This window comes from Citrus sinensis, chromosome 9 (assembly GCF_022201045.2).
Source record: "Citrus sinensis cultivar Valencia sweet orange chromosome 9, DVS_A1.0, whole genome shotgun sequence".
In the NCBI taxonomy this organism is placed as follows: Eukaryota; Viridiplantae; Streptophyta; class Magnoliopsida; order Sapindales; family Rutaceae; genus Citrus; species Citrus sinensis.
Window position 1 is genome coordinate 3,561,502 of NC_068564.1, and position 26,037 is coordinate 3,587,538.

The 26,037-nt window shown below is 33.3% G+C and overlaps 4 protein-coding genes across 4 annotated transcripts; 1 reads left to right on the forward strand and 3 right to left on the reverse strand.

Moving 5' to 3' along the window:
- Nucleotides 1-1,436: 1,436 nt before the first annotated feature.
- Nucleotides 1,437-3,474, forward strand: LOC102621104 (7-ethoxycoumarin O-deethylase-like). Its single transcript, XM_006495087.4, has 2 exons — nucleotides 1,437-2,603; nucleotides 2,691-3,474. Exons 1-2 carry the CDS (start codon nucleotides 1,629-1,631, stop codon nucleotides 3,303-3,305), a joined length of 1,590 nt encoding a protein of 529 aa, XP_006495150.2. The 5' UTR covers nucleotides 1,437-1,628; the 3' UTR covers nucleotides 3,306-3,474.
- Nucleotides 3,475-5,392: 1,918 nt separating this feature from the next.
- Nucleotides 5,393-7,390, reverse strand: LOC102621376 (40S ribosomal protein S20-2). The gene is made up of 4 exons (XM_006495088.4): nucleotides 7,224-7,390; nucleotides 6,797-6,933; nucleotides 6,286-6,399; nucleotides 5,393-5,819 (listed from the first exon to the last, which is right to left on the reverse strand). Exons 2-4 carry the CDS (start codon nucleotides 6,906-6,908, stop codon nucleotides 5,677-5,679), a joined length of 369 nt encoding a protein of 122 aa, XP_006495151.1. The 5' UTR covers nucleotides 6,909-6,933; nucleotides 7,224-7,390; the 3' UTR covers nucleotides 5,393-5,676.
- Nucleotides 7,391-13,507: 6,117 nt separating this feature from the next.
- On the reverse strand, nucleotides 13,508-15,686 carry LOC102609348 (flavonoid 3'-monooxygenase CYP75B137-like). The gene is made up of 2 exons (XM_006490150.4): nucleotides 14,446-15,686; nucleotides 13,508-14,236 (listed from the first exon to the last, which is right to left on the reverse strand). Exons 1-2 carry the CDS (start codon nucleotides 15,358-15,360, stop codon nucleotides 13,610-13,612), a joined length of 1,542 nt encoding a protein of 513 aa, XP_006490213.2. The 5' UTR covers nucleotides 15,361-15,686; the 3' UTR covers nucleotides 13,508-13,609.
- Nucleotides 15,687-17,464: 1,778 nt separating this feature from the next.
- Nucleotides 17,465-19,357, reverse strand: LOC102618868 (UDP-glucuronate 4-epimerase 2-like). The gene is made up of 2 exons (XM_006490013.4): nucleotides 17,742-19,357; nucleotides 17,465-17,651 (listed from the first exon to the last, which is right to left on the reverse strand). The coding sequence occupies exon 1, from the start codon at nucleotides 19,000-19,002 to the stop codon at nucleotides 17,761-17,763; it is 1,242 nt and encodes a 413-aa protein (XP_006490076.2). The 5' UTR covers nucleotides 19,003-19,357; the 3' UTR covers nucleotides 17,465-17,651; nucleotides 17,742-17,760.
- Nucleotides 19,358-26,037: the final 6,680 nt, after the last annotated feature.

Genomic DNA, 26,037 nt, shown 5'->3' on the forward strand with positions numbered 1-26,037 from the left:
AATAAAAAGAAGGGTAATTTTTCATTTTATTCTTTGGGTTTGGGCTGATTACCGAGTTAATTCCTATATTTTCAATTCAAAAATTAGTTAAAGCAAAACTACAGAAATGTGAATAGTCTTGCAACCTACCTAATGATAGCAGGGTATTAATGTACTGATTTCAAAGTAAAACTAAAATCAATCTTCGGTAATTTCCTTTTTACCTTCGATACAATTAAAACAAGAATACCAATCTGGCCCGGCATTGCTGAAACTCTCAAACGGCGTCATTTAATAAGAACAAACTTCTTCTAAAGATGCGTTTTCTTCATGTTGTTTAATACCTACAAAAGCTTGGCAGGTTATATGTCCGTTCATAGTCCTATAAACAGATATACATTTCCTAATGTAATATTTCTCTCATTTTTTTTATATTCTTACAAATTCAGAAGTTTCCATTATTGATATTTTGCAACTTTAAGAATGCACCAAAATAGTGAAGTTGTCAAGATTTTTTAACTTGATTGGCCAAACTCCTAATACAAGTGAATGAAATTGACACCGAATCTGAAAAAACAGTGATCAACTGGGACAAGATCAAAATGCAGATAAAAAACAAGTTTATACTGTTGGCAAATGTACTCTTTTAGCCAATTTATTCACTTCTATTAGGAATTTGGCAAATTATAATTTTGTTATCTCTGCTCCACAATAGAGAAATTTCGGCAAATCCAGCCCTCCAATCCATGTGCTAGCACTCGACATTTATGACTAATTACTTGTTCAGCAACATTTAGTTGCTTGTCTCACTGATTGGCTTACCTTGTGCAGTCTATAATCACATTGCTTCCACTTCATTTCTTTTACAAGCTAGCTTTATTCTACTGTTGTCAAGCATGATACTAGAACTTCTCAATGAGTTTGTTTACTGCCGGGTTTATTATTTCTTGAAATCTGGTCATGGAGGTGGGATGTAGTCAATGAAAAAAAGAAAATTCCGAAATCTTTTTGGATTTTGTATCAATAATTAACAAAAGTAAAATTGGATGAATAAATGTGTTCTATTTATTTTCACTGATATTGTGATGTTATGCAGTTGTAACATCAGTAAAAGTACTGTGATGTTACGTACTTGTAACATCTCGAAATCATAAATACAATAGAATAAAGATTACACACAAAAAGAAACACTCATTTTAACCCGCAAACACTCTAATTCTAGAGGTGTGCTTTTAACGGTTAGAAATGGGCTTACATGTAAATTGAAAAAAGACTAACCATCAGATCCAAATTTCAAAATTATGGACGCTACCAGATTAGCTGCTGCGGCAAGTTACAGCTTGGGGATCATTATCTCAAAGAGTGCTGAAGATTGATGCATATCAAAACAAAGCGAGCATATATAGCCAACAAACATAGCCGCATAGAGTCACACAATATGAAGCCAAAAACAGCAAAGGCACGGCCTTTGCTTACAATTACGCTTTACCAGACGTGTACACCAAGTGTTACAAAGATAACAAGCCACATTTGCAAAACCTTGCTCACCGAACAGCCAATAGGACTATATATTCACCGCTTGTAGTCTGTACCAATAATCTAGCACTAACTAGCACATTGCTTCCTCTTCAGGTTTTCTGCAAAGCTTTATGTTTTCGGTTATCAACATGTTTCCGAAGTTTCTCTCCGGGTTATTTGGGTTAGTCCTAGAAATCTGGTCACGGTGGTGGGATTTACTCAATAAGCACACTACCGTTTTGGCAGCTGCAATATTTGCTGTTTCTTGGTACGCATGGTGGGTTAAGAAATCAACTAGAAGAATTCAGCCACTGCCACCAGGACCTCGAGGCTTGCCCTTTGTAGGAAATCTTCCATTTATTGAACCTGATTTGCATAGTTACTTCGCAAAACTGTCTCAAATTTACGGTCCAATCTTCAAACTTCAACTGGGGAGAAAAGTTTGCATTGTGATAAGCTCAGCTCCATTTGCAAAACAGGTCTTGAAAGGACATGATGCGATATTTTCCAACCGCGGTGACCCACCTGCCGCAGCATTTCAAGCCACGTACGGCGCAATAGACATAGCATTTAGCCCTAACTGCCCTGAATGGCGTACGTTGCGCAAAGTTTTCGTTAGAGAAATGATGAGTAACTCAGGCCTGGATGCTTGTTATGCAATTCGTCAGGAAGAAGTGAAAGAAATGTTAAAGGAAGTGTACGGGAAAATCGGTTCACCAGTTAATATAGGTGAGCTAATGTTCCTAACTACACTAAATGCGACCACAAGAATGTTATGGGGGACTTCGCTTCGTGGAAAGGATAGGGACATCGGTGATGTTCAAATCAGGCATGTAGTGAGGGAAATTATCGACTTGATAGGAGCACCAAACATTTCTGATCTTTTTCCCGTACTTGCTCGATTTGATGTACAAGGGGTTGAATCAAAAGCAAAGAAGCATATGCTGCTGTTCGATAAGCTTTTCGAGTCCTCAATAGGCAGTCGGATGAAAGATGAATTAGCCTCTGGAGAGGAAAAGAAAGATGGGAAAGTGAGCAAGAACTTTCTTCAGTTTCTTTTGAAGCAATCTTCCTTATCCATACACCAAATTAAGGCTTTGTTTGTGGTAAATATCTATCTATTCCTCTGTTTCATAGATTATACTAATACAGTTAATGCCGATTTTTTTCTTATGAATTTGAATTGTAAACAGGATGTCATTTCCGGAAGTACGGATACATCATCAACCACAGTAGAGTGGGCAATGGCAGAACTGCTTCAGCATCCGGAGATAATGAGAAAAGCATGCAAAGAGTTGGAGCAAGTGGTAGGCAATGACAACATTGTAGAAGAAGTTCATACTGTTAAGCTGCATTATTTAAATGCAATACTTAAAGAAACATTGCGGTTGCATCCGCCATTGCCACTCCTATTACAGCACAGCCCAAGTACAACTTGCAACTTGTCTGGGTATTCCATTCCCAAGGGGTCAATAGTTTATGTTAATGTGTGGGCTATACATAGGAATCCTGAGGCTTGGAAAAACCCCCTGGAGTTTCAACCGGACAGGTTCCTAAAAGATGGTGAATTAGGTGATTTTCGAGGAAACAATTTCAATTATCTTCCATTTGGTTCGGGAAGGAGGGTCTGCGTTGGAATTCCTCTAGCAGAAAAAATGGTACTTCATGTGTTAGCTAACCTATTGCATCATTTTAAGTGGAATCTGCCAGAGGGAATGAAGCTTGATTTATCCGAGAAGTTTGGAATTGTGTTGAAAAAATCAGAACCCCTCATGGCCATTCCAACTGCAAGATTATCCATTTCATAGCTTTACTATTAATGGTTTTCAAATAAATCTTGCATCATGCTTTGGCTCTGGAAGGAACTTGTTTTCTAGACTACTAATAAGTTGCTTTCTGCAGTCAACTTCATCTGTTGTATGAGCTTTCTAGATTTCCATCAAGAAATAAAAAGTCGTGCGCATTTTTCAGTTTCTATTCCCTGTTTTTTGCTGTTTGGCTATGCCTAGTTTCACCATTTAAACTCCATACAGCTCTAGCAGGGAAGAAGGAAAATCTACATGCACAAACTCATCAATCCTGAGAAATTTGTTCAGTTAAAATACAAATGCAAGATTAAAAGAACTACACCTCTGCAAAGAAAATACGAAAGCAATAAGCACAGAACAGCAAAAATCATTTCATTCTTCAGCAAGTAATTTATAAAGAAAAGCAGGGCGTAGTACAACTGTAAATAAATCCCACAGTTTATAACAAGCTTGTTCCAGTGGCCGCTGTGCATTATCCAGCTGCATTTGTCTTGATTTCAATCTTCGACTCATTTTCAAGGGATCTAGAGCACTCTTGATCATTTGCTGAGCCACTTTACATGTCACCAACATTTGCTAAGTCACACCATGTCACGGCCTGAAGCACAAAGTATAAAGCTTCAGAAGCTTTGTACGGTTTAATACAAACTCCAAGAGTTTGGTATACATGATTACTTTAAAAATGACTACATACTCATTGGCTCCCTATATGTAGATAATCAGCATCTCATCTACGACATGTTAAAAGATTTCAAAACAATTAACGCATTATTTTTCTTACGATTGAAATAAATCAAGAAAATTACGACGCTTTCATATCACAGAAGAAAATACATTGAAGTATTGAACCACTCTCCTGAAAAATCAACATAAACGAAAACTTAAAAATTGCTGTGCCACTTGTGGTGAATGAAAAATTAAGAAAATAAGATTGATAAAATGTGTGAGGATGCTTCATGTTACATAAACCTCATTGAAAGTCAGCTTTATTTGTTTGCCCTACAGACACATATCATGTATGCCAGTTGCCACTGGTTATTGTCAAGATTTCTGTAGGACCCCAACATAAATTCACTATTATATAAGGCTGCAAAACAAATTCTAAGATGCAGAGATATGTGGAATCTGCAGATGGAATGAAGCTTGATTTATGCACCAAGTTTGGAACTGTGTTGAAGAAATCAGACTCACTCCTGGCCGTTCCAGCCGCAAGATTATCTGGTTCTGACTTCAGAGCATTAGTAATTTAGTGGTAATTTTGTTTTAGATTTGCAAACATTGTGTAATAAGCTGTGCGCTCAGTTTTTTTAGCAAATAAATCATGAATCATATGCTAGATTCCTGAGAAATTGCAATGCTTTCAAGCTTCTACAATTAACTCCATTTGTTGGATTCGTACATTATCTGCAGAATTCCATCAACAATCATATGTAAAGTGCATTATTGCAGTTTCTATTCTTCGTGCTGATGTGGCTTTTTGGTATTTTGTAGTTCCACTAATCAAGCCGCATACAACCTTACCAGGGAACATCTAAATGTACAATTACCTCAATCCTGAGAGATTTTGGCTCTGCAGGTAATTTCTAACTGAGAATTTAGTATCGGATAGTGAGAAACCACGTGAAGGTATATCATGTGACTTCTGGTTTGGATGGACACATTACTTCCAGTAAATATTTCCTCTGGCATAAAAGTAGGGGTGAAACTGAAGCTCAAAAACAAGTATTCAAATGGGGCATTGCCAATACAACAACTGTTAAGAAAGGAAAACTGTGCTTATATACAATATTCTAAAGAGAAGTAGAAGACGTCAACCCATCCATTGAGTTTCATCACAAACGATTGTTGTTCAGTAAACATGGCATTCCAGGGAAGATTCCCTATTACAATTAGTCTCAAGACAATTATTTCAGCGTGAGATAACATAATAACTAAAATTTGGCTCAAAGTTTATGCAAAATTAAAACTAGTTCAGTTGTCCTAAAATCATTATGATGCATCTTCAAGCAAATTCATGAAGCATGCACCCCCATACTAACAGTTACATATATCCATAGAATCCAAGCAATATCTCAATAGGAATGATCTTGTGGGAAAACATATGATATTAACGTCTATTAGAGATTCAAAACAAATATCCAAACATTGCTTAATATAAAATGAACAGTAAACAAAATCCCTCTCCACATAACCCAAAACATAATTTTTAACTTGCAAAATAGTATGACAAAAAACAAACTAACATCAACCCTACATCGATTGTTCAGTCTTAAATTCTTGACAAATTCTTCCAAGCAAACAGTGTCATGAGGGAAGATTACTTCTGATTTCACTAAAAGCTAAATGGACACAAAAATAAAGTGCCAGACATTTAAGAGTCGGCAATGGTAACCTCCACTTCCACGCCAGGTTCAATGGTAATGGAAGTGATCTGCTTCACGACATCAGGGGAGCTAAAGAGATCAATAACTCTCTTGTGAACACGGAGCTCAAATCTGTCCCAAGTGTTGGTTCCTGCAAACAGAGTATAAATGCTTTCATGACTAAATAACTCAGCAACACAGTTGTAATATAGCATTCCGAGTACATGTTAAAGGACAGTAGATCAAATACCCTATTACTCAAAAACAGCATACTTATGAAACACAGGGAAGACCATTCTTGACATTTAAACAATAAGTAACTGTACATCATTCAAGTGTCAATTCTATAAACAAATAATCAGATTATGCAATCCCACAAATGTTAACAAGAGAAACAAGAACAAGAGATATAGTGATCAAAACTGTCAAACGGCACATCTGTACGTCGAGAAAGTTTATGGCAGCATTTGAGGATTTTTTTTTTTTTATTGTTACAAGCAAGAAAAAAAAAACATAGAAAGCACATATGAAGAGTACAGTTTCAAGACTTAAATAAAATAAATAAGGAATTCAAAGGATGCAATAAAATGCTAGTTAATTAGACTTCAGGTCATTACCTTCACCACAAGGGGACTTCCTAGTGGTGATGTGAAGAACCTTGGTAGGCATCCTCACTGGACCCTTGACCCTCAATCTCTTGTCCTTGGCACCACGAACTAAATCCGTACAGACTAAATAAACAAAAACATAACCGTCAGAATAACAAAACAAAGAAACATAATGCAAACATAAAATTATATGAAATGAATCCAGGCATAAGCAACAATTAGAAAGACCATTCTGTGACCGCAATCACCCTTCATTGAGTGATAAGGATAAACAATGGCAACTAGTACAAAATAAAAATTTAAAATCATTTTCCCAACTAACAATTTAATATACCCAGCAGAAACAAACTACAATTGCAAGACCAAAATTATAACAGTCCAATACTTAAATGTGGGCAAACAGAGAAAATCATCAAAATTATAACAAACATAACCATTCTTAGTATACAATTACAATTATGTCAAACATAAAAAAACATAAGGGTATTATCTAATGATGAATAAGAGATAAGTGATGAACCTTTCTCAAGATTTTTAACATTCTTGGAGGAAAGTGTGATTCTGATCTTATGAATCTGCTCCTGGGCCTCCTCCAAACCCGGTTTGGTGGGCTTCATTGCTGCATACGCCATTGTTTCTTGCTTCTACTAGATTTTCCTGAAAAACAATAACCCAATTATTTTTTGAGAACATAGTAAAAAAATACATTTTTATCACCCAAAACCCTAGATTTCAACATCTTAAAAAAAAAAAACAACTACGAAGCACTATAAACCAAACCGTAAACTAAATTAAATCAAATGGGCTAGTGCTTTTTATACTTTGGTTTTATTATCCACGTATTTCACAGCAACTGATATGAAGAATTAAGCATGCCACGGAAACAAAAGCAGAACGATCCAAATATTCAGTTATGAGCAAATAGAGATTGAGAGCGAGAAGAAGACCTTATAGGATTTCGAGAGACCGGAAGAGTGAGAGCTGCTGCTGCAGTTGCTGCTTCTGCTGCCTCTTCTATGAAACAATGGCTTGTTTCGATCAATTGCTGCGAGTGTTATATATGTGTCGAGCGTTTAGGGTTTTTTTTCAATCTCAATTGGCTTCAGCTGAATAATGGGCCGTTTCGGGTCGGCTTCAAACATTTGAGAATTTGGGCCGGATTTTGAGCTTACCCAAGTTTAACGGACATAAAATATAAATGTCACGTAAATTACATGCAGCAGAAAAAAAAAAAACATATGTCAACGTGTAATACTTTTTTGATGAAAGGAATGTGTAATACTATGAATAATAATGTACACCCTTTCTAGGGAAAATTTACAAGAATAGCTTTAAAAACTTTTGTAATTTTTAAATTTAACCCACTTAATTTTTTTTTATCATAATTAGCCAAATACTCTATTTTTGGACTAAATTACCCTCACCACTTTCATCAAATTTACAAATGCATGCCACTCAATAAAATACAACACAACTATAATGCTCTCAACCATAAACAACTTAACAAATCTTCATCACTCTCAACAAACTTCAACACTCTTAATAACTCAACAAATTCCATCAAACAAACATTGCATAATTGAAGATATAATCATCAATTGGAGAGCTTATTAAAGTTGGTTTATACTCTTACACAATATAAACCTTTAATCTATTGATATCAACTAAGTACGAAATTAAAGTGGATTTTGTTACAAATGTTGTTATTTTTCATTTATAAAATAATGTGATTTCTTAAAGTACTTAATTTGAGTTGAGAAATGAAGAAAAATCATTGAAAACGCAGAAAAATCGGGCAAAAAACGAAGTCCAGAACAAGTGAGACAGGCAGTGGGACAGATGTCTGTTTCACATAAACGAACTGCGTTTATGTGCGATAGGCACCTGTCCTACTGTCTGTCGCACATAACTTGGTGAGGCAAGCACCTGTCCCATTGCCTATCTCACTAAATTTGGTGAGATAAGCAATGGGACAGGTTTCCGTCACACATAAACCCACTGGTTTTATGGAGTATATGATTTTGGATTTGATTTGTCTCATCATAAGTTTCGAAACAGTAAATTATATGCCTAAAACAGACACATATAGCCCAAGTTATGGCTTTTGAAAAATATTTGAAATTTAGTGAGACAGGCACCAGTCCCACTACCTGTCTCACTAAATTTGGTGAGACAAGCAGTGCGACAGGTTTTTGTCTCACTTGTTATGGGCTTCATTTTTTGCTTGATTTTTCTGTGTTTTCAATGATTTTTCTTCATTTCTCAACTCAAATTAAGTACTTTAATAAATCACATTATTTTATGAATGAAAAATAACAACATTTGCAACAAAACCCACTTTAATTTCGAACTTAAGTGATAAAATCAATAGATTAAAGGTTTATATTGTGTAAGAGCATAAACTAACTCTAAGAAGCTCTCCAATTGATGATTATATCTTCAATTATGCAATATTTGTTTGATGGAATTTGTTGATTTATTGAGACTGATAAAGTTTTTGAGAGTGATGAAGGTTTGTTAAGTTGTTTAAAGTTGAGAGCATTATAGTTGTGTTGGATTTTATCGAGTGGCATGCATTTGTAAATTTAATGAAAATAATGAGGGTAATTTAGTCCAAAAATAGGGTGTTTGGCTAGTTATGATAAAAAAAAAATTAGGCGGGTTAAATTCAAAAATTGCAAAAGTTTTAAGACTATTCTTGTAAATTTTCCTCTTTCTTCTTCTTTCTAGTACGTAACACTTTAAGTGGCGTCGTCAGTGTACACATATTTCATGTTAAGAAATACTTTGAATTACATACATAATACATGAAATATGTAAATTTTTTGTCAAATTTTTTATTGGTTGCTTTGTACTGAGTCGTGATGATATTATTATTGGAAAAAAAAAAAGTTTCTGACAATCGGTTATTATATAACTTGCGTTTTTATTTACTGGAGGTCGTTTAGTGGAAAGAACAGCCGAATCCAATTTTTTAAAAACTGAAACAAGCAATAGTGATGTCAAGGATAAAATGCTACTAAATCTATGTTAATTTTGCTATTAAATTACACTGCTGCCATAACTTGCAGTCTGCATGAAGCAACAAGACGGAGAATCCAAAATAAGAAATAAATCTACACGCATCATCAATGGTAGAGTTCTGGAGTAGATAGTCTTGCAGTTGGGATGGCAACAAGTGGATAAGATGTCTTCAAAATTATCCCAAATTTATACGATAAATCAAGCTTCATTCCTTGAGGTAATTTCCACTCAAAAGAATGCAGCAGTGTGGCCAACACATATGTTACCATCATTTCTGCTAGAGGCATGCCCGCACGCACCTGCACGGTGAAACTCCAGTTGGTTCTGCCATTACCGCAGGATCCCGAAGCATCAACCACGCGTTAATGAAGATTCATGATCGGGGAGGAATTCAATAATATATAAGATGTAATAGAATTAATTAATGCATGTATGATATATGTAATTAAATTTAATATAACCACTACTTGTATGGTGATTTTTCAAAATAAATACACTTCTATTATAGCATCATTTTCTTGTTGTATAATTAACATGGTACTTCTAATGTATTCTACAATTTCAGCATATATCCCGCATAGTATAGGATTAACAGGGGGGCACGATACCAAAGCGGTATAGGTAGGCTCTAGTGGAACAATACACGTAAATTAGGTGGGTTAAATAAAAAAAATTAATTTAATTTGGAGTGCTTGATTTCTTTCACGTTCTCTTAAACAATATGTAGCTATTGAGATTCGCACTGAGTTTCCAAAACCTTTAAATGGCACTCTTACAATTAAATAATAAGTACTTTGTGGTATAGAAAATGTGCCTAAATTTTTTTTATTTAACTCTTTTAGTAAGGATTTAATAATGGATCTACCCATATAGGTGGGTGCAATCTGTAGGTTTCTTTTACTACTACTTGTAATTAACGGCTACGTAGTTTTGGTATATAAGACTCTTTAACAAGAGCCAGGCTATTAACACTCTTCCAAAATCCTATTGATATCTATTTTTTAATTATATTTCATTTAATACCAAAATATCTTTTTTTCTAAATGAACATTCTTTTTATTTACGAATTTTTCAATTTCTAATAATTTTCTCACTCTTTTAGTCTTAATACTTATATTCCTCTCTTTAAACTTTTTTTATTTTAATTTCTAAAGAAAAAAATCTAAAAGAAAAGGTGAGAAAAACATTATACTTAGAAAATAATGAATATTTCATGGGCTTAATACAATTTTATCCTACCTATAAGTTTTGGGTTTATTACTTTCAGCAATTAGTTTGGGAATCCTTAAAAAATTAGTTGCAATAGGATAAAATTTTATTTAATTTATTTTTCTACTATGTTGTATCTTAATTAAGTTGTTATGTTTATTACAAGAATTTTGTTTTGGCATAGAGGATTACTTCTTAAATTCAAATTATTTTAATGATAATAAAAATATATATATTGTGAAAGCATAATAAAATTCGAGGAGAGAAAGAAAATATAAATAATTTAATTATATTTATATTTATCCTTAAATATAATCGTAATATAACATGAGTTTTATGAAATTAATGAAGGGGTGCCAATAATCTAACTCCTTCAACAAATCAACAATGATGTAGTAAGTATGCGACTGAAACAGTAGCAATCACTCTGATAAGTGATAACTGTATCTTCAAAAGTTAAGCTAAAAATCTTGATGAGAACGTTTGAAATCATGATTAGTGGATTACAGCTCAAAAAAGACTGATTGATGAAAACTGAAAGTTCAATGAATGTAGTACAATTTGTTTGCTAAAACCTAAGACTACAGATAAAGAGCAGAGGTAGAGAGACAAGTTATTGAGAACAAATCAATATTTCTTTTTTCCTATAGAGCCAAAGAAATTATTAGATTTGGGACCGATTGATTAAATTATGAGAGACTGTTAAAGGCAGTGAGACTTAGAAATGGACAATGGGCTGGACGGCACGTGGCATGGCACGTGTCCGTATAGCACGGCATTAGCACGTTTTGATGGGGGCACGCGGCATGGCACAGCACGCACGTGAGTTGGGCTAAACTTAGAATTTTAGGCACGCATGCCTTAAAAGCACGGCACGATTAGAGATGAGCTAAACACGACACGATGAAAAAGCACGCAATAAGTACGTTTTATTTTTTAATGAAAATAAACTTAATATTTTATGATTTTACAAATAACTTGAAATTAAATTTTTTGAATTAATTTAATTCTTAGTTTTAAAAAAATACTATAATTGATTTATATTTATGATTTATTGCATAAATAATTGATATCATGATTTTAATGAATAAAATTATAAATATCATGATTTTATAAATATACATTAATATTATTGTGAACTATGATTTATAACTCTATGTAAGTCCAAGTTAACAATTAAATCAACACTTAAGAAAAATTTATTATTATTATTGTTATTAAGTATTAAAAAAAATTCTAATACTATAAGATCAAACTTAGTAATTAATATTACATTCTCTTACTATTATTATTTAATATAGACTTGAGTTTTGAATTTTCAGTTTTATTAAATTTGAATAAAGGCATAGGCCTAAAAAAATGTACATAGAGTTGAAAAAAGTATGCAAACATTTTGGCATGTAATCTTAAAAAATTAACAAAAAAATTATTGGGCCTTTTTTTATTAGGCATGGCACGGCACGGCACCAGTGGACAAGACACATGTGCCAGATTAGGCTTAAGCAAAAAAAATAAAGCACGGCATAACACGGCATGCATGGGCCTTATTTTGATGTCGGCCTGACCCATTGACCATCTCTAGTGGAACTGATGAATTTTCTTCAAGTTGGACTATTGGCACCCCTCCAAAATTATTTTAAAACCCCTCTTATGTTACAATTACATTTAAGGACAAATACTCTAAAATATCTCACATTTATTTTATCTCACTTCAAATTTTTGTATTTTCTCTCTTAAAAAAAAATCTTTTATTTTCTCTGCTATCAAACTCACACGTAATTTTTTTTTCTCAAATTCTCTATAATTTTTTCTTCAATTACTAAATCAATCTATTGATAATAAACAAAACACATTCTGACAAAATTATCTTTCTTTTTTTAAGGCTCATAATAAAATTTTTACATCACAATCTTACAGATATTTTATTTAATTAATTGATTTTTATCAAGAAGTTTATCAGCCATAAAAGTTTGTTTATGAGGAGTGAGATAATAATAGAGAATTAAAAAATTCATAAATAAAATGTGTTTTATTTAGAAATAAGGGTGGGTTTGACAAGCATTTTGGAGGGGTGCCAATAGTCCCACTCATTTTCTTCTAGTAAACAAATCAATAATTGGTATGGACAAAAGTCATAGAATAGTTTATGAAATTGGTCCAAGTAGATCAGAGCCGACGACCTTGCCATCATTTACAATAAAATTTTCATCAATTTAATTAGTTTAAAATTCATTAAATAATTGATTAAATTGGGGTTTCATTTTTCAGGGGAGAAAAAGATTAAGAAATAAAACATGCAGCGACCAAAAACTAAATCTATGTACAAACACCCTAGACCATTTCTCTGTCAGCTCCAAGAATTATTATTATTATTATTATTATTTTTTGGTATACACTCAGATTTTATAATTGGGACCATTCTTAATAATTTTAATATAATAGAGCCTAAATTTTTACTCTCACACAATATTAGAAAGATATCTATTTCAATCGTATTAATAAGAAAACATTTTTATCTCTACTCAATTTAATTAAGAGAAAAATTGAGTCGCAGTATGCTCTGTGCCAAGCTAAGGAGAGAGACTGAATTTAATTCTTGAAACGTAAGAAGCGATCAAACAACAATAAAATTAATTATTAATTCAATTAATAATTAATATTCACGCATGTTTTTGCTCAATCGCTTCACTATTATTCGAAGGCCAACTCCAATCCAAATACAGTATCTTAGCATTATTAATATGTTTAGTAGTAAAATCTCTTCTTTTTTTTTTTTTGACCACGAGGTATCCTGAAGAGAGCCCCAACTGTGGAAGGCACCTTTAAGCTGTACCACAACCCAGATTAGAAGTCCCCGCTCGAACCGAGAGACACAGGTTCTCCCAACAAAGACGACTTCCCTGCGACTCGAATTGAGAAACAAACTCAGTCAAGCCACTTAAGGGGACTCCATTGCCAATAGAGTCAACACTCTGTTGGTTAGTAAAATCTCTTATGGTTGTTCGAAAAATAGCATAACACACTTGCTCAAAAGTAAAAATAAAATAACAGTCTGCGAAAAAACAACAATAATCCAGAATAAGAAATAAATCTACACCCATCAGTGGTAGAGTTCTGGAGTAGATAATCTTGCGGTTGGGATGGCAACAAGTGGATCAGATTTCTTTAAAACAATCCCAAATTTATCTGCGAAATCCAAGCTCATTGCTTGAGGCAATTCCCACTCAAAAGAATGCAACACTGTAGCCAATACATATGCTACCATCTTTTCTGCTAGAGAAATTCCTGCACATATCCTCCTACCAGACCCAAAAGGAAGATACCTGAAATTGGTTCCTTGGTATTCCAATTTTCCAAGTTCTTTCAGGAACCTCTCGGGATGAAACTCTAGCGGATTCTGCCAAGCCTCAGGATCCCGATGCATTGACCACACGTTGACGAAGACTCTCGATCCCTTCGGGATGGTGTATCCACCTACGGTACAGGACTCAACAGGACAGTGTGGCACCAAGAGTGGTAAAGGTGGGTGCAATCTGAGGGTTTCTTTTACCACTGATTGTAAAAAATGAAGTTTTGGTATATGTGACTCTTCAACAATGCTGCCATTCCCTACCACTTCATCCAATTCTTGTTGAACCTTTCTCATTATCTCAGAATGTTGCAGCATTTCTGCCATTGCCCATTCCAGTGTTGTGGATGTTGTATCTGTTCCTCCAAGGACTGTGTCCTGTTAACAAAAAATGAGTCCAGTTCAAGTCCAATGTCAGATGACCTTATCAACTATTATACGTTGTATATTAGACTTTAGAAGAAGGGTCACATACTTGCGCTGTGAATTTCTTCTGTTCAATCTTCATTTGGTCAATAACTTTTTAGTCAAATTATGGCAGAAAAGTTAAATCAATAAACAAAATTTTGTTAAATGAAGATACGTACCAATAACAAACCCTTGATCTGGGTCATTGACAATGAAGTTTTATCCTCTCCTTGCTGCTTAAGCTCCAACAAGAAATGCAGAAAGTCCTTATTTTCCTCATTTTGTTTACTGATCTGCCCCTTGGCTGCATCAATCTTCATCCGCTGAACTATCACTGAGTCAAAAATCCTGTCAAACCACAACACTAGTTTCTTCGTTTTAGATTCGATTCCTTGCAAATCAAGCCAAGCAAGCGTAGGAAACAGATCTGAAATGTTAGGTTTTCCCAACATTTCAACAATCTCCCCTACCACTTGCCTGAACTCCACTCCCACGCTGCTCCTTTCTTCTCCATGCAATGAAGAACCCCATAACATATTCATTACTACATTAAGTATGGCTAGGAACATTTGCTCGCCGAGATTGATGGGTGAACCAACCTTTTTATAAACTTCCTTCACCATTTCTCGTACTTCAGCTCGACGAAGAGCACAGTCATCAAGATTCAAGCTGCTCATCATCTCTCGAACAAAAACCTTGCGTAACTGGCGCCATTCGGGGCCGTTAGGCATCCATACTATGTCATGCAGGCCATAAGAGGTGACCAAAGCTGAAGCAGGAGGATCGCGATTGGCGAAAATTGCATCTTGGTCTTTGAGGATTTGCTTGGCTAATGAAGGTGAGCTTATGTGAATACAGATCTTGCTGCCTAGTTTAAGCTTGAAGATTGGTCCATAAACTCGAGACAATTTGGCACAGTAGCGGTGAAAATCAGGTTCAATGGAGAGAAGGTTTCCTAGCACTGGTAATCCCAGAGGTCCGGGCGGCAATGGTGGGGTCCTTGATTTCTTGATCAGCCATGATACGGCAATTATTGCGACTGACATAGTAGCTATCACTCTGACAACAGTGTCTTCAAAAATTATGCTAAACATTTTAGAGATAACGTTTGATATCACGGCTCCGGGAAAGGGTTTAAAGCTTCACAAAGATTCGGAATATTTTGCCACAAACTAAAACGACAGAAAAAGAGCAGAAAGAGAGCGTGGGAAATAAATAAAACTTAGATTTGATTCTGATTTGCTCAATTGCTTGGCTGGACTGACAAATGTTTTTGACTAAAGATATATCATTTCTCAACCATTTCAAGAGTACGGAACGAATAAGTAGCCACCACAAGTATTTAATAGTATTTCAGAATTACCTCTAAATTTTAATTTTCTATCAACCAATCACTTTTCTGTTAATTCTATTAACTGATAATTAAAAAATTTAAAATAAAAGAATATTTTGTCATGAAACTTTTTAAATATTATTTTTTCTTATTAAACGAATTAAGGGATAAAATAATCTTCTATCTTAAATGTTTTAACTAAAACTTATGAAATTAGTGAAAAAAATAATTGGTTGATATACAATTAAAATTTGAAGTAACGCTAAAATATTATAAAAGACTCATAATGACTACTTGTATTTTCGACGTTCTTTTAAGTGATTGAAACATAATTTTCCTCCCATTGAATTATGTCAAACGTGATAATGTAAATAGGTACACAAAGTGGCCTGTAGAAATTTCTAGTGATGTGATGGATTGACTACTGAGTGCCCTACCTCCATAATTGAGCGGTGGTTAGACGATGAAGTCATTGATGAAGTAGTGGTTGTCAGTGGCAACACCTTTATCGGCCATGCCGTGGCATAAAACATGCGCCTCAGCCTGAGACCTCAATTACCCATGCAACTTCAGGATCCAGTGTTCACAAAGATAAAAGAACAATTTCGGAAAACTCCTAAAACTGTAAACCACAATTATCGTATATTTTTTCTGTGACAAAGGGGATACAAGCGACTTCCTGTGGAATGTATCAAGCAGCAAATGTTAACAATAGCTCAACAACAGCAGTTCTATTAATAGTTCGGGGTCTAATAATAAAAAAACAAAATGGCTAGAAAAGTCAATCATATGTCTAGCTATTATCAACCATTCCCACAGGTATCTAACTTGTAGTAGTCCAAGCTGTGTTGTTTGAAATCTATTTGATTTTAAATACATTAAAAAAAACTGCAAATGCCTAGCTGTTACAGAACTTGATTTCAGATGTCCAGCAATAGGAGATGAGTACACAACAAAAATAAAACATGTGCAAGTTTCGGTATCAGGTGCACTCATAGAACCACCCATGCAGATTCCAGAACAGGCCAAGTATGCACAAGAAGAAGAAGATCACAATGGCCTAACTTACCACATTTTTGTAGCGGCCAGCCTCTAAGACTAAATGTTTGCCCGTATTTCTCCAATTCATTCATTTCAGTACACTGCCTCTAAAGTTTGCATATTTACAAATTGAATAGCTCACAGGCATCAATGTCCTTTATCGTCTATCATTTTCATGTTTGTCCAGCCTACTTAATAATGCAATGCAGTTCAAGTGAGCTAGGACGAACAGATCCTCTTAGGTAAATGGCAGTCAACTAATTCTCACTTCAAACAAATATATACAACTGAAATTTTTTTAATTTTTGTCTTTCAGCAGCCTAAACAATGCAGAATACTAGTTAAGATATATGCAAGGTGCTAGTAGAAATACCAACACTACTGCAAGAAAGCAAAAGGAGAACATCACAATACATTTTTCAAAAGTTTCATGAAAAATGTACACGAAATCATAGAACTAATCCTCCCAATGCAAGTAGTACTAAGATTACAAAACCAACCAAAGCAAAAACTCATCCATCTGTTTGATTAGAGTACATTCAAATTCTCAAATGTTTTAGCATATGCTTTTTGTCGCAATGATACTTTACATAAAATTGCAATGCATCAGGAGAGACATTTCCAGAAAACCCACACAATAATTCCAATTATATTTACCACAAACAAGCTAATTCACAGAACATGAATAGACTCAGGTAAAGATGTAAAACAAACTCTCAAAATTCAACAAAGAAAATGACTTGAGTAAACTAAAAACACCATTTAGCATCCTCTCTTAGAGCAAGATGGTGAAGACAATAACTTAGACAGTGAAACATCAGATGAGAACCCAATATAAACACAAGTTGTTATTAAAACTCCAATTATGACTGTAGAAATTTGTCAACCAGATTATGTCCCAAATTAACAAGTCATGATTATAATAACTAAACTACAGATTGCAACCAAAAAAAAAAAGTGGGAAAAAAAAGAGGAGATTATTCTGGTTTCTCAATACAAGTCAGTTAATACCTGCAAAGAATGAACATCAACCATTAAATCCCTTATATAGGGGTTCAAGAATTGAGGATCAAGTCAAAACAAATACTCATAAGATCCTACCATAGCAAAAAGGACTCATTTATACAGCACTCTTCTTCCCAGAATCTGAATAGTAATCTAGATACCACCGAACAAACTTCTTCAACCCCGTCTGCAAATTTGTGGTGGGCTTATACCCAAGCTCCCTCCGTGCCAAGCTAACATTAGCATGAGTGAACAAGACATCCCCGTTTGCCGGCATTGGCAACACAATCTTTTTAGCCTTCACTTTCAACAACTTCTCCAATATACTCACAAGCTTCCCAACAGGCTCTGGCGACTTATTCCCAAGATTAAACACTCTCAACTGCGCTGCTCCCTTCTTCTTCCCACCACTCCCTGTACTCTTCTTGGCCGTATCCAAAGCAGCCAAGCAGCCCTTCACAATATCATCAATGTAGGTAAAATCTCTTGCCACTGTAGCATGATTAGGACCCTCAAATATCATCACCGGCTTTCTTTTCAAAATATTCTTAGTGAAGAAGAAATACACCATATCAGGTCTACCCCACGGTCCATAAACCGTGAAAAACCTCAAACCAGTAATCGACAATCCATATATATGATTATAAGTATGAGCAATCTCTTCACCAGCCTTCTTAGTGGCAGCATATAAACTAGAAGGCTGATCAGTTCTATCTTTTTCCGAAAAGGGTATCTTTTTATTCAGTCCATAAACTGAACTAGAAGATGCCCATATAATAGCAGGCTGTGGATTCGCAGTTTTACAAGCTTCTAACAAATTAACAAAACCGGCAATGTTACTATTAACATAAGACATTGGATTCTTCATTGCATAACGAACCCCAGCCTGTGCCGCTAAATGCATCACGTGACTAAATTTCACTAAATTAAAAAGCTTTTCTAATAAAAGAGAGTCATTTATGTCACCTTCGACGACAAACACTCCGGCGCGTTCGAGCAACGAAGCACGGCCGCGTTTCAGTGACGTGTCGTAGTAATCGTTGAAATTGTCGAGCCCCACGACGCCGTCGCCGCGCCGTCGCAGTGCAGCCGAGACGTGGGTGCCGACGAAGCCTGCGGCGCCGGTGACGAGGACGATATGGCCGCCGGCGCGGGAGCGGGGGCGGGAGGAGCGGAGGACGCGGTACTCCCAGCCGGCGCCGCCCCACAAAACGCGGGGAGAGGAATCGGAGGGAGAGGACGTGGAGTGGTGGAAGAAGAAGAAGTAGAATAGCGAGAGGGAGAGGAATGCCCAGAAGGAGAGCTTAGCGGGGGAAAAATGGTAGCGGAATCGGTGAATGTAGATGGGTTTGTCCATGGCGGGAATTTTCTCGGGAAAATCAGAAGGAAAGTGCAGTGAAATGTAATGGAGTGAATGAGTGACGTTAGTTGATCATGCTTGATCACCAATGTGAGTGGTTTTTTTGAACTTCTTTTTCTGTTGTTTATACTTTTAAGGAAAATGCTATTGCTTTTGTTTCTTTATTTGGGCATTTTTTTTTCTGATGGGTGATATTGTTTATGAAGTGAGGAGTGATTAATTAGTGAAGAGGGTGTTGAAGATTTGGAGGTTAACTGGAGAAGTTATGAGGTTTGTGCTTGTGCGTGTGTGAGAGAGAAACAGAAATTAATGTGGATTTTTAATGGCGGAGGAGACCTGGTAAAACAAGTTTAACTTGAGTCAAAACACTGTTTAAAATTCATCAGTTTTGGTTCCATGAGACCGCTATATGTACAATTTTAGATATTTGTGGGTATTTTAGATGCAGACACTTGTAACACCTTAAGTTTGAAAATTTAGTGTATGTTTGGTAAATCTTATCTAATGTTTATAAGTATTTATTTAATCTTATAAATTTTTATTTATAATTTTTATTATTATTTAGTTATTTTTTTAGTAGCACTTTTAAAGTTTAAATAAGTTATTTTATCTTTACTATAAAAATCTTAAATTTTGAACTTTTGAAAATAGATGTTGAAAAGCTTTTCTTAAATGTTAAAATATTTAAAATATTCTCTACTTATTTGACAATCTTATTTTATTTTTTTCATAACATAACTTTAAAAAACTTGTCTATTAAAGTAATTTCATAAATTTTTAATAAAAATTCTCATTTACAACTAAACAACTAAATTTTTTTGAGCAAAAACTCTATTTGTAAAAGCTCCACTTACATAAGCTTACTTGAGAAGCTATATCAAACGGAATCTTAATCCATTAATATATAATTATAGATTGGTATGACTTATCTAACAATTGTAATTATTTATTTTTTTGTTGATTTTTAATTTTTTAATAGAATTTTTAAAAATTAAATAAGTTATTTTGTCTTCATAAGTAAAAGTTCAAATTTTGAACTTTTAAGAGTAGAGATTAATTTTTTTTTAGAAAAAATAAAATATCAAATATATCGAGAATGAACCCCATAGAACTCAAAATTATTATGATTATTTTTACATTAGAATATTATGATTTTGCCACATAAGTTTTTTGACATACCATTTTACTACAAAAGTTTTTTGACAATTATTTTTTCTCACTTAATGTTTCCATTTTTTTTTCATTTTACCACCGAATTATTAAAGTTAATAGAATTTTTAACATAAATTAGAGTAAAAGTCTATTTTACCCCAAAATTGTAAAAGTGTAATTTAACCCTCTAATTAAAAAATGTAAAATTGATTATATACAAAGAAATAATACTTTTATTAATTGATTATTTCTATATCTGAAATCATTAATTGATGATATTGTAAATATTATACCTTATGAAAATTTTAAAATATTGAATATGTTGACATTCCTAAAATATTCTTATAATATCATCAATTTATTAATGGAGTTAACGGGTTAAGTAGTAAAACAGTGGTTAAATATATATAAAAACCTATGTTTTAGACAATTTAGTCACTTTATGTTATAAGGATAAAATAGTCAAATTAAAATTATATTAAAATAACTTTAGTGATCAACAATGACAAAGAGACTTGTGTATAAAAAAATGACATAATTGATCGGTTACCTAAACTTTTTCTTTATTTTAACTTTAAAAAAAAAATCTGAATTTTTATTTTAATGGGGTGGATTTTATACAAGTTATAGGGTTGACATATCCCCACCCCATGATAAAAAACCTTCGCCCAAGTGTTGAGTGAAAAAAATTTGTTGCCAACGATTCGCTTAGTTTTCTGGGAATATATGGAGACAAGAGCAAACTCTGGTTGTGTGACAAGCCAACGCATCTCTTATTTTTGTTTCTGACATCAACTTACTGTTAGTTTATTGAATATTTCAACGGAGTTATCGATAAATAAATGAGAAATTATCAGCCGAGTTTACCTGTTATTAAAAACAATGTAACAAATTTTAATTTGCTCCATTTTGTATGTAATGTATATAATTGAATCAATCGTTCATCAAAAAGACTAATGGTGGATGGTTGATACAATTAATAGACAATAGTGCAAAATCAAATAAATTAAACATTTGTAACACTTTTAGTAACAAATATATGTAAGTTCTGCTCCCTCTCCCATTTTTTTTTTTTTAACTTACTTAAATTTTTTATGCTGTAATTTATTATATGAGCGATGATATTCGAGCCTCTTATAGTATCTCACCGGTCCTCACTTTATGCTTAACCCCACTAAAAATTTTAAATTAATTTTTATTTCTCAACATACCCCACCTAATCTCGAATTTACACTTAGTATAATTTTTATTTTTTTTTTCCAAACATCGACAGTATAAAACTTATAAAATCTATTTAAAAAAAAAGAAAGAAAATCTCAGAATTACTCTACTCTCTCTCTCTCTCTCTCTTTAAAGGTTTTATCCATCATTGCCATAACCATTTTAAAAAAAAAATTGATACATTTTCATCATCCTCTATTGAGTACTATAAATTAATTTCTTCTATAATTATAAAAGTAGAGCATGCAATATTTGAGAAGAGATAATAATTTAAAAAGTAAAAAAAAAGTTTAAGAAATTGAATTAGTTAAATTAGATATCAATAGAAATTATCATTTGGGTGTATTTAAAAATTATTTATTTTTTCAAGTTATTACATATAAAGATAAAATAAGTATTAACAAAAAAGTGGTTAGTAGAGATTGATTAAATAAAATGAAGGATCAAATATCACAACCCGTATTGCACATAATATTGGGCTCATTCAGTCATTCTGCTAAACAAAAACCCCAAATTTGAAACCCAACCACCCGCCACCAGGCCCCGGCGTACCCATTAAGAGAGGAAAATTGGATGTGCCCCGAAATTTAAGAAAAAGAAGCCCACATTGCTCATCGTTATTTGATTTTCAACTTTACAAAAAAAAAAGAAAAAAGGTTAATCCCAGAATTACGAGGACAAGTTAAGATGATTTGATTCACGAAAATATCATAAACAGTCTCAATGCATGTAGCAATTAGAGAAACACGATCGAAATATGCTAGTTTTTGAGTAAGCAGGAAAAATATTTTTATTTCTTTGTATGGGGTCTCGATGGTAAAATACCATTTCATTTTTCACCTGTAGTTTTTTTCTTGCTTTTTTTTTAATTGACGTGGGATTCATGTAAGCTGTGTACATCATTACTCTTAAACATGCATCATTTAGGAATTAAACTCATAACCTCTTATCTCTATTATAAGAGTTTCTTTTCTTTTCTCTTCTTCTTTTTTTTTTTCAATTACGAATATGTATTGTATGGTTAGAGATCTATTAATATTTACATCAAATATCTATTGGGACTAGTTATATTTACCCTGTGATAATACAGTTTAGATATCTACTCATACTGAAATGATATCTATTACATCTACAAACCAATGAAAGAAATATCTACTTTCATTCAAATTTCATTTTGAGAAAAGATATACGAGTCTCATAAAAAAATCAAATTACAATCCACTCAACTGAAAGTTGAACGACTTCCATTATAAGAGTTAAGTCAACTAAAGTATTCTTGAAATTTTAATTTTTCAAAAAAATATATATGTTGATTGGCAATGGCTATTTTAGAACTACTTCAAGATAAAGTATAAATTACCGCCATACACGTAAAATGATAAATAATAAAAAATACGTTATAATTTTTATCTTGTTATTACGAAAACGTGTTTTAGTAGTTTTAATATTAGCCGAACCCATGTTGATTTTATAGGAAATCGTTTTAATCATTAATGTCTCGAAAACATGATTAGGCTGATTAGATTTTGTGATTTATCCACATGTAATCAATGATTTACGGTGGCTTTCGGTTCTTTTTGATTCATAAGGACGCTAATTTTGGTCGCTTGATTGATTCATTCATTCATTCACCAGCATCATTCCGTGGATAAGCTTTCTGTTCAATCATAGGACCACAATTTTGAGCTTTTTCTCTACGTGATTCCCAAAAAATTATCACAATGATGTTCGGCTTACAATCGCCATAGCCACACACTACATCGAAAAAATCAAAGCATTTTATTTACCATCAAAATATCTTAGAAGGGTAAATATGATTTGCGTAAAATATCATTCTGCTGTTCTGTTGATTGAGATTTGAGAGAACAACAAAATGGGGGGCATACATACACTTTTGATTTGAGAGGGGTTTAAAAAAAAAAAACATGTTACATTATCATAGGCTCCTCCAATAAAATTTTGTCGCGCATAAAAACAAAGAGAATATCACAATACTCATTGGTTTTGTCTAAAGGATCAGGATTCTCTCATGTTCTGAGCAAATAACTTAATTGTTGATCGATAATTAATAAAGAAAAAAAGTAAAAGAAGTTGAATCTTACCCATACATTATCACTAAAAACACATGATAAAAGATCTTAAAAAGATCATAAAAGATCATATCAAGAGAGGATAATTTTCCCTTGTCTAAGACCCTCTCATATCTCTTTACATTTTTTTATTTTTTATTTTTATTTTTTAATTACATATTAAATCTTTTTTTAATACTGTTATATATGATTGTTACTGATATTACATCAGGTATTACAATTAATATTTACAAACATATTCTACAATTGAGATCTTTTTCGTGGCATGTACTCTTCTGAAGCGCTGTCCAGATTCTTTAAACTCTCTCAAATATTCGAGAGTTGTCCACTCCACTCACATTTTGTGAACGATATACTGACTTCACTCAATTATTTAATAATTAAGAGATAATTATAAATAACCCTCATAAATACTTTTATGAAGGCTCGAACCCTTGCACTCAACATTGTAAGTGCTAAGGGTTGTAAGTTACATATTACATCTTGATGCGTATGGAACTTGAACTCGGAATTAATGCATTTCAGTTTTGTTGGGGGCTTCTTAAATTACTTGCCGTGGCTCTGTTGCATCCAAAATTCTGAAATCTTTTCCTTGGGTATGGTAACGAAATGATTTTCAGTAAAACCAATCGATTTTCACATGAAAATTAATTAATCATATACAGAAGCTTCTGTTTTCTGCATTTGCCTATACTCACTGCATTTAATTGTGCACCTTCGCAATTCATTGCCATAATAAGAAACTCCAACCACCATGGCTGCGTCAATAGTTATTACATTTCTCTTTCAACTTCATGCTCTTGTCTTTTCATATTTCTCCCTCAAAAGTTTAAGCTTCTAAGATTACAATCAAGAAGTAATTACAAAATTCAATAATTTGGTTTGTATAGGACAAACGTTTTAATAAGTAAGACTCATCGTGTCCCTTATTAGGTATATCTTTATTTTCTTATTAATAATTCCCTCGTACAATAGAAATGCATTTAATTTAAACAAAAAAATCCAACTCGTCCAAAAATGAAATTACTAGTCTTGCCACTAGTTTTATCGTAACATAATTCATATATCGAGACTCAAAAGTCCAGAGCGAGCCAAATCTACAACCAGATAATTGAAAGAAAATCTACTACTCCACACTAAGTACATGAGAAAAATTGAATCTTTATTTACAGCACACTATGTGACAAAACTGTCACACCACCATATCAATAAGTGGTTACCACAACATAATCTCTAATCCAATTCAATCATTTAGTTGAATTTTGAAATTTTATTGAACCTCTGGTCCCTTGTGGGATGAAATTGAAGTTTTAATAAATGCCACCGAGTTGAATTTCTCATTTAACTAAAAGGGTCATCATCAAAGTCATTTTCCTATAAAAGCCTATAATGTTTTGCCCATAATTTTCATATAGGCCTTTAAGAATAGATTACTGACAAAATTTTATTCAACGACATGGGTCATTTAATACCACTTCTAAGTTTATTTATTTTGTTACCAATATACTTTTAGTCCAACGAAAAAAGTATTGCACTTACAATATTGAGTGTAAGTGTTCGAGCTTCTATAAGAATTTTATGAGGATTAATTTCAGTACTTCCTCAATTATCAACATAATTGAGTGGAGACAGTCTCTCTCTTACGAAATGTGAGTGGAATAGACACCCTTCAAGTATTAGAGAGGGTTTAAAACATAACATCTGCGTATAACAGACTTAAAAAAAAAAGTCTATTTATTTTGTTGGAAAATACCTTGTTGAAAGGTGTTGTGAGTGTATTTATATTTTTATATCAAATGATGCTTTGCCAACACAATTGCTCATATATCCTTATAATTATAGTATAATTCAATAACCTATCAAACATAATTCATAATCTACATTTAATATAGACTAGATATAACTATTTGTACTTATAAATATTAAAAAGAAAATAAATTTAATTTTTTTTTCTTTTAAATTGAACTCCTTCGGTCCTTCCTCCGGAATTCAAAAGGATTTTTTTTAACCCGGCCAATGTCATTGATGGTTGCCCACTTGCCTTCAATTATTTAGAAGAGAATAAAGGGGGGATTATTGATAGTTGATAAAAAGTAAATAGCCCACAAAGACACAGCGGCATGGACCTCTCGGGACCAAGGTGACTTTTGAGGAGTACATTTTACCGATATTTGATATATTTTCGTGGACCCCTAGCAGCTACTTTAGACCTTTTTAACAAAATGTCATCAGAAGAGTAGGCCATATGGTTGTTCCTCATATAAATTAATTATATGTCAATGTTTTTCCAATGTAGAACAAGAAAAAAGCTACCATTGTTTGACTCAACACATTCAAGCTCTTGAAACAGAATCATAAAATAATCACTCCGAACAAATATCTACGAGTTGAAGTCAAGGCTACAGCTTCTCAATTGGACCACTAATTGGAAGAGAAATTAAATAACATTCTCAATATAAATATATATATATGTTTTCTCCCACCGTCGCCAGTGCGAAATAAAATATGGATTTAATATTTTATGTTATTGTTAATTATTTTAAAAAATGGAAAAAAAATTGTTTTGTTA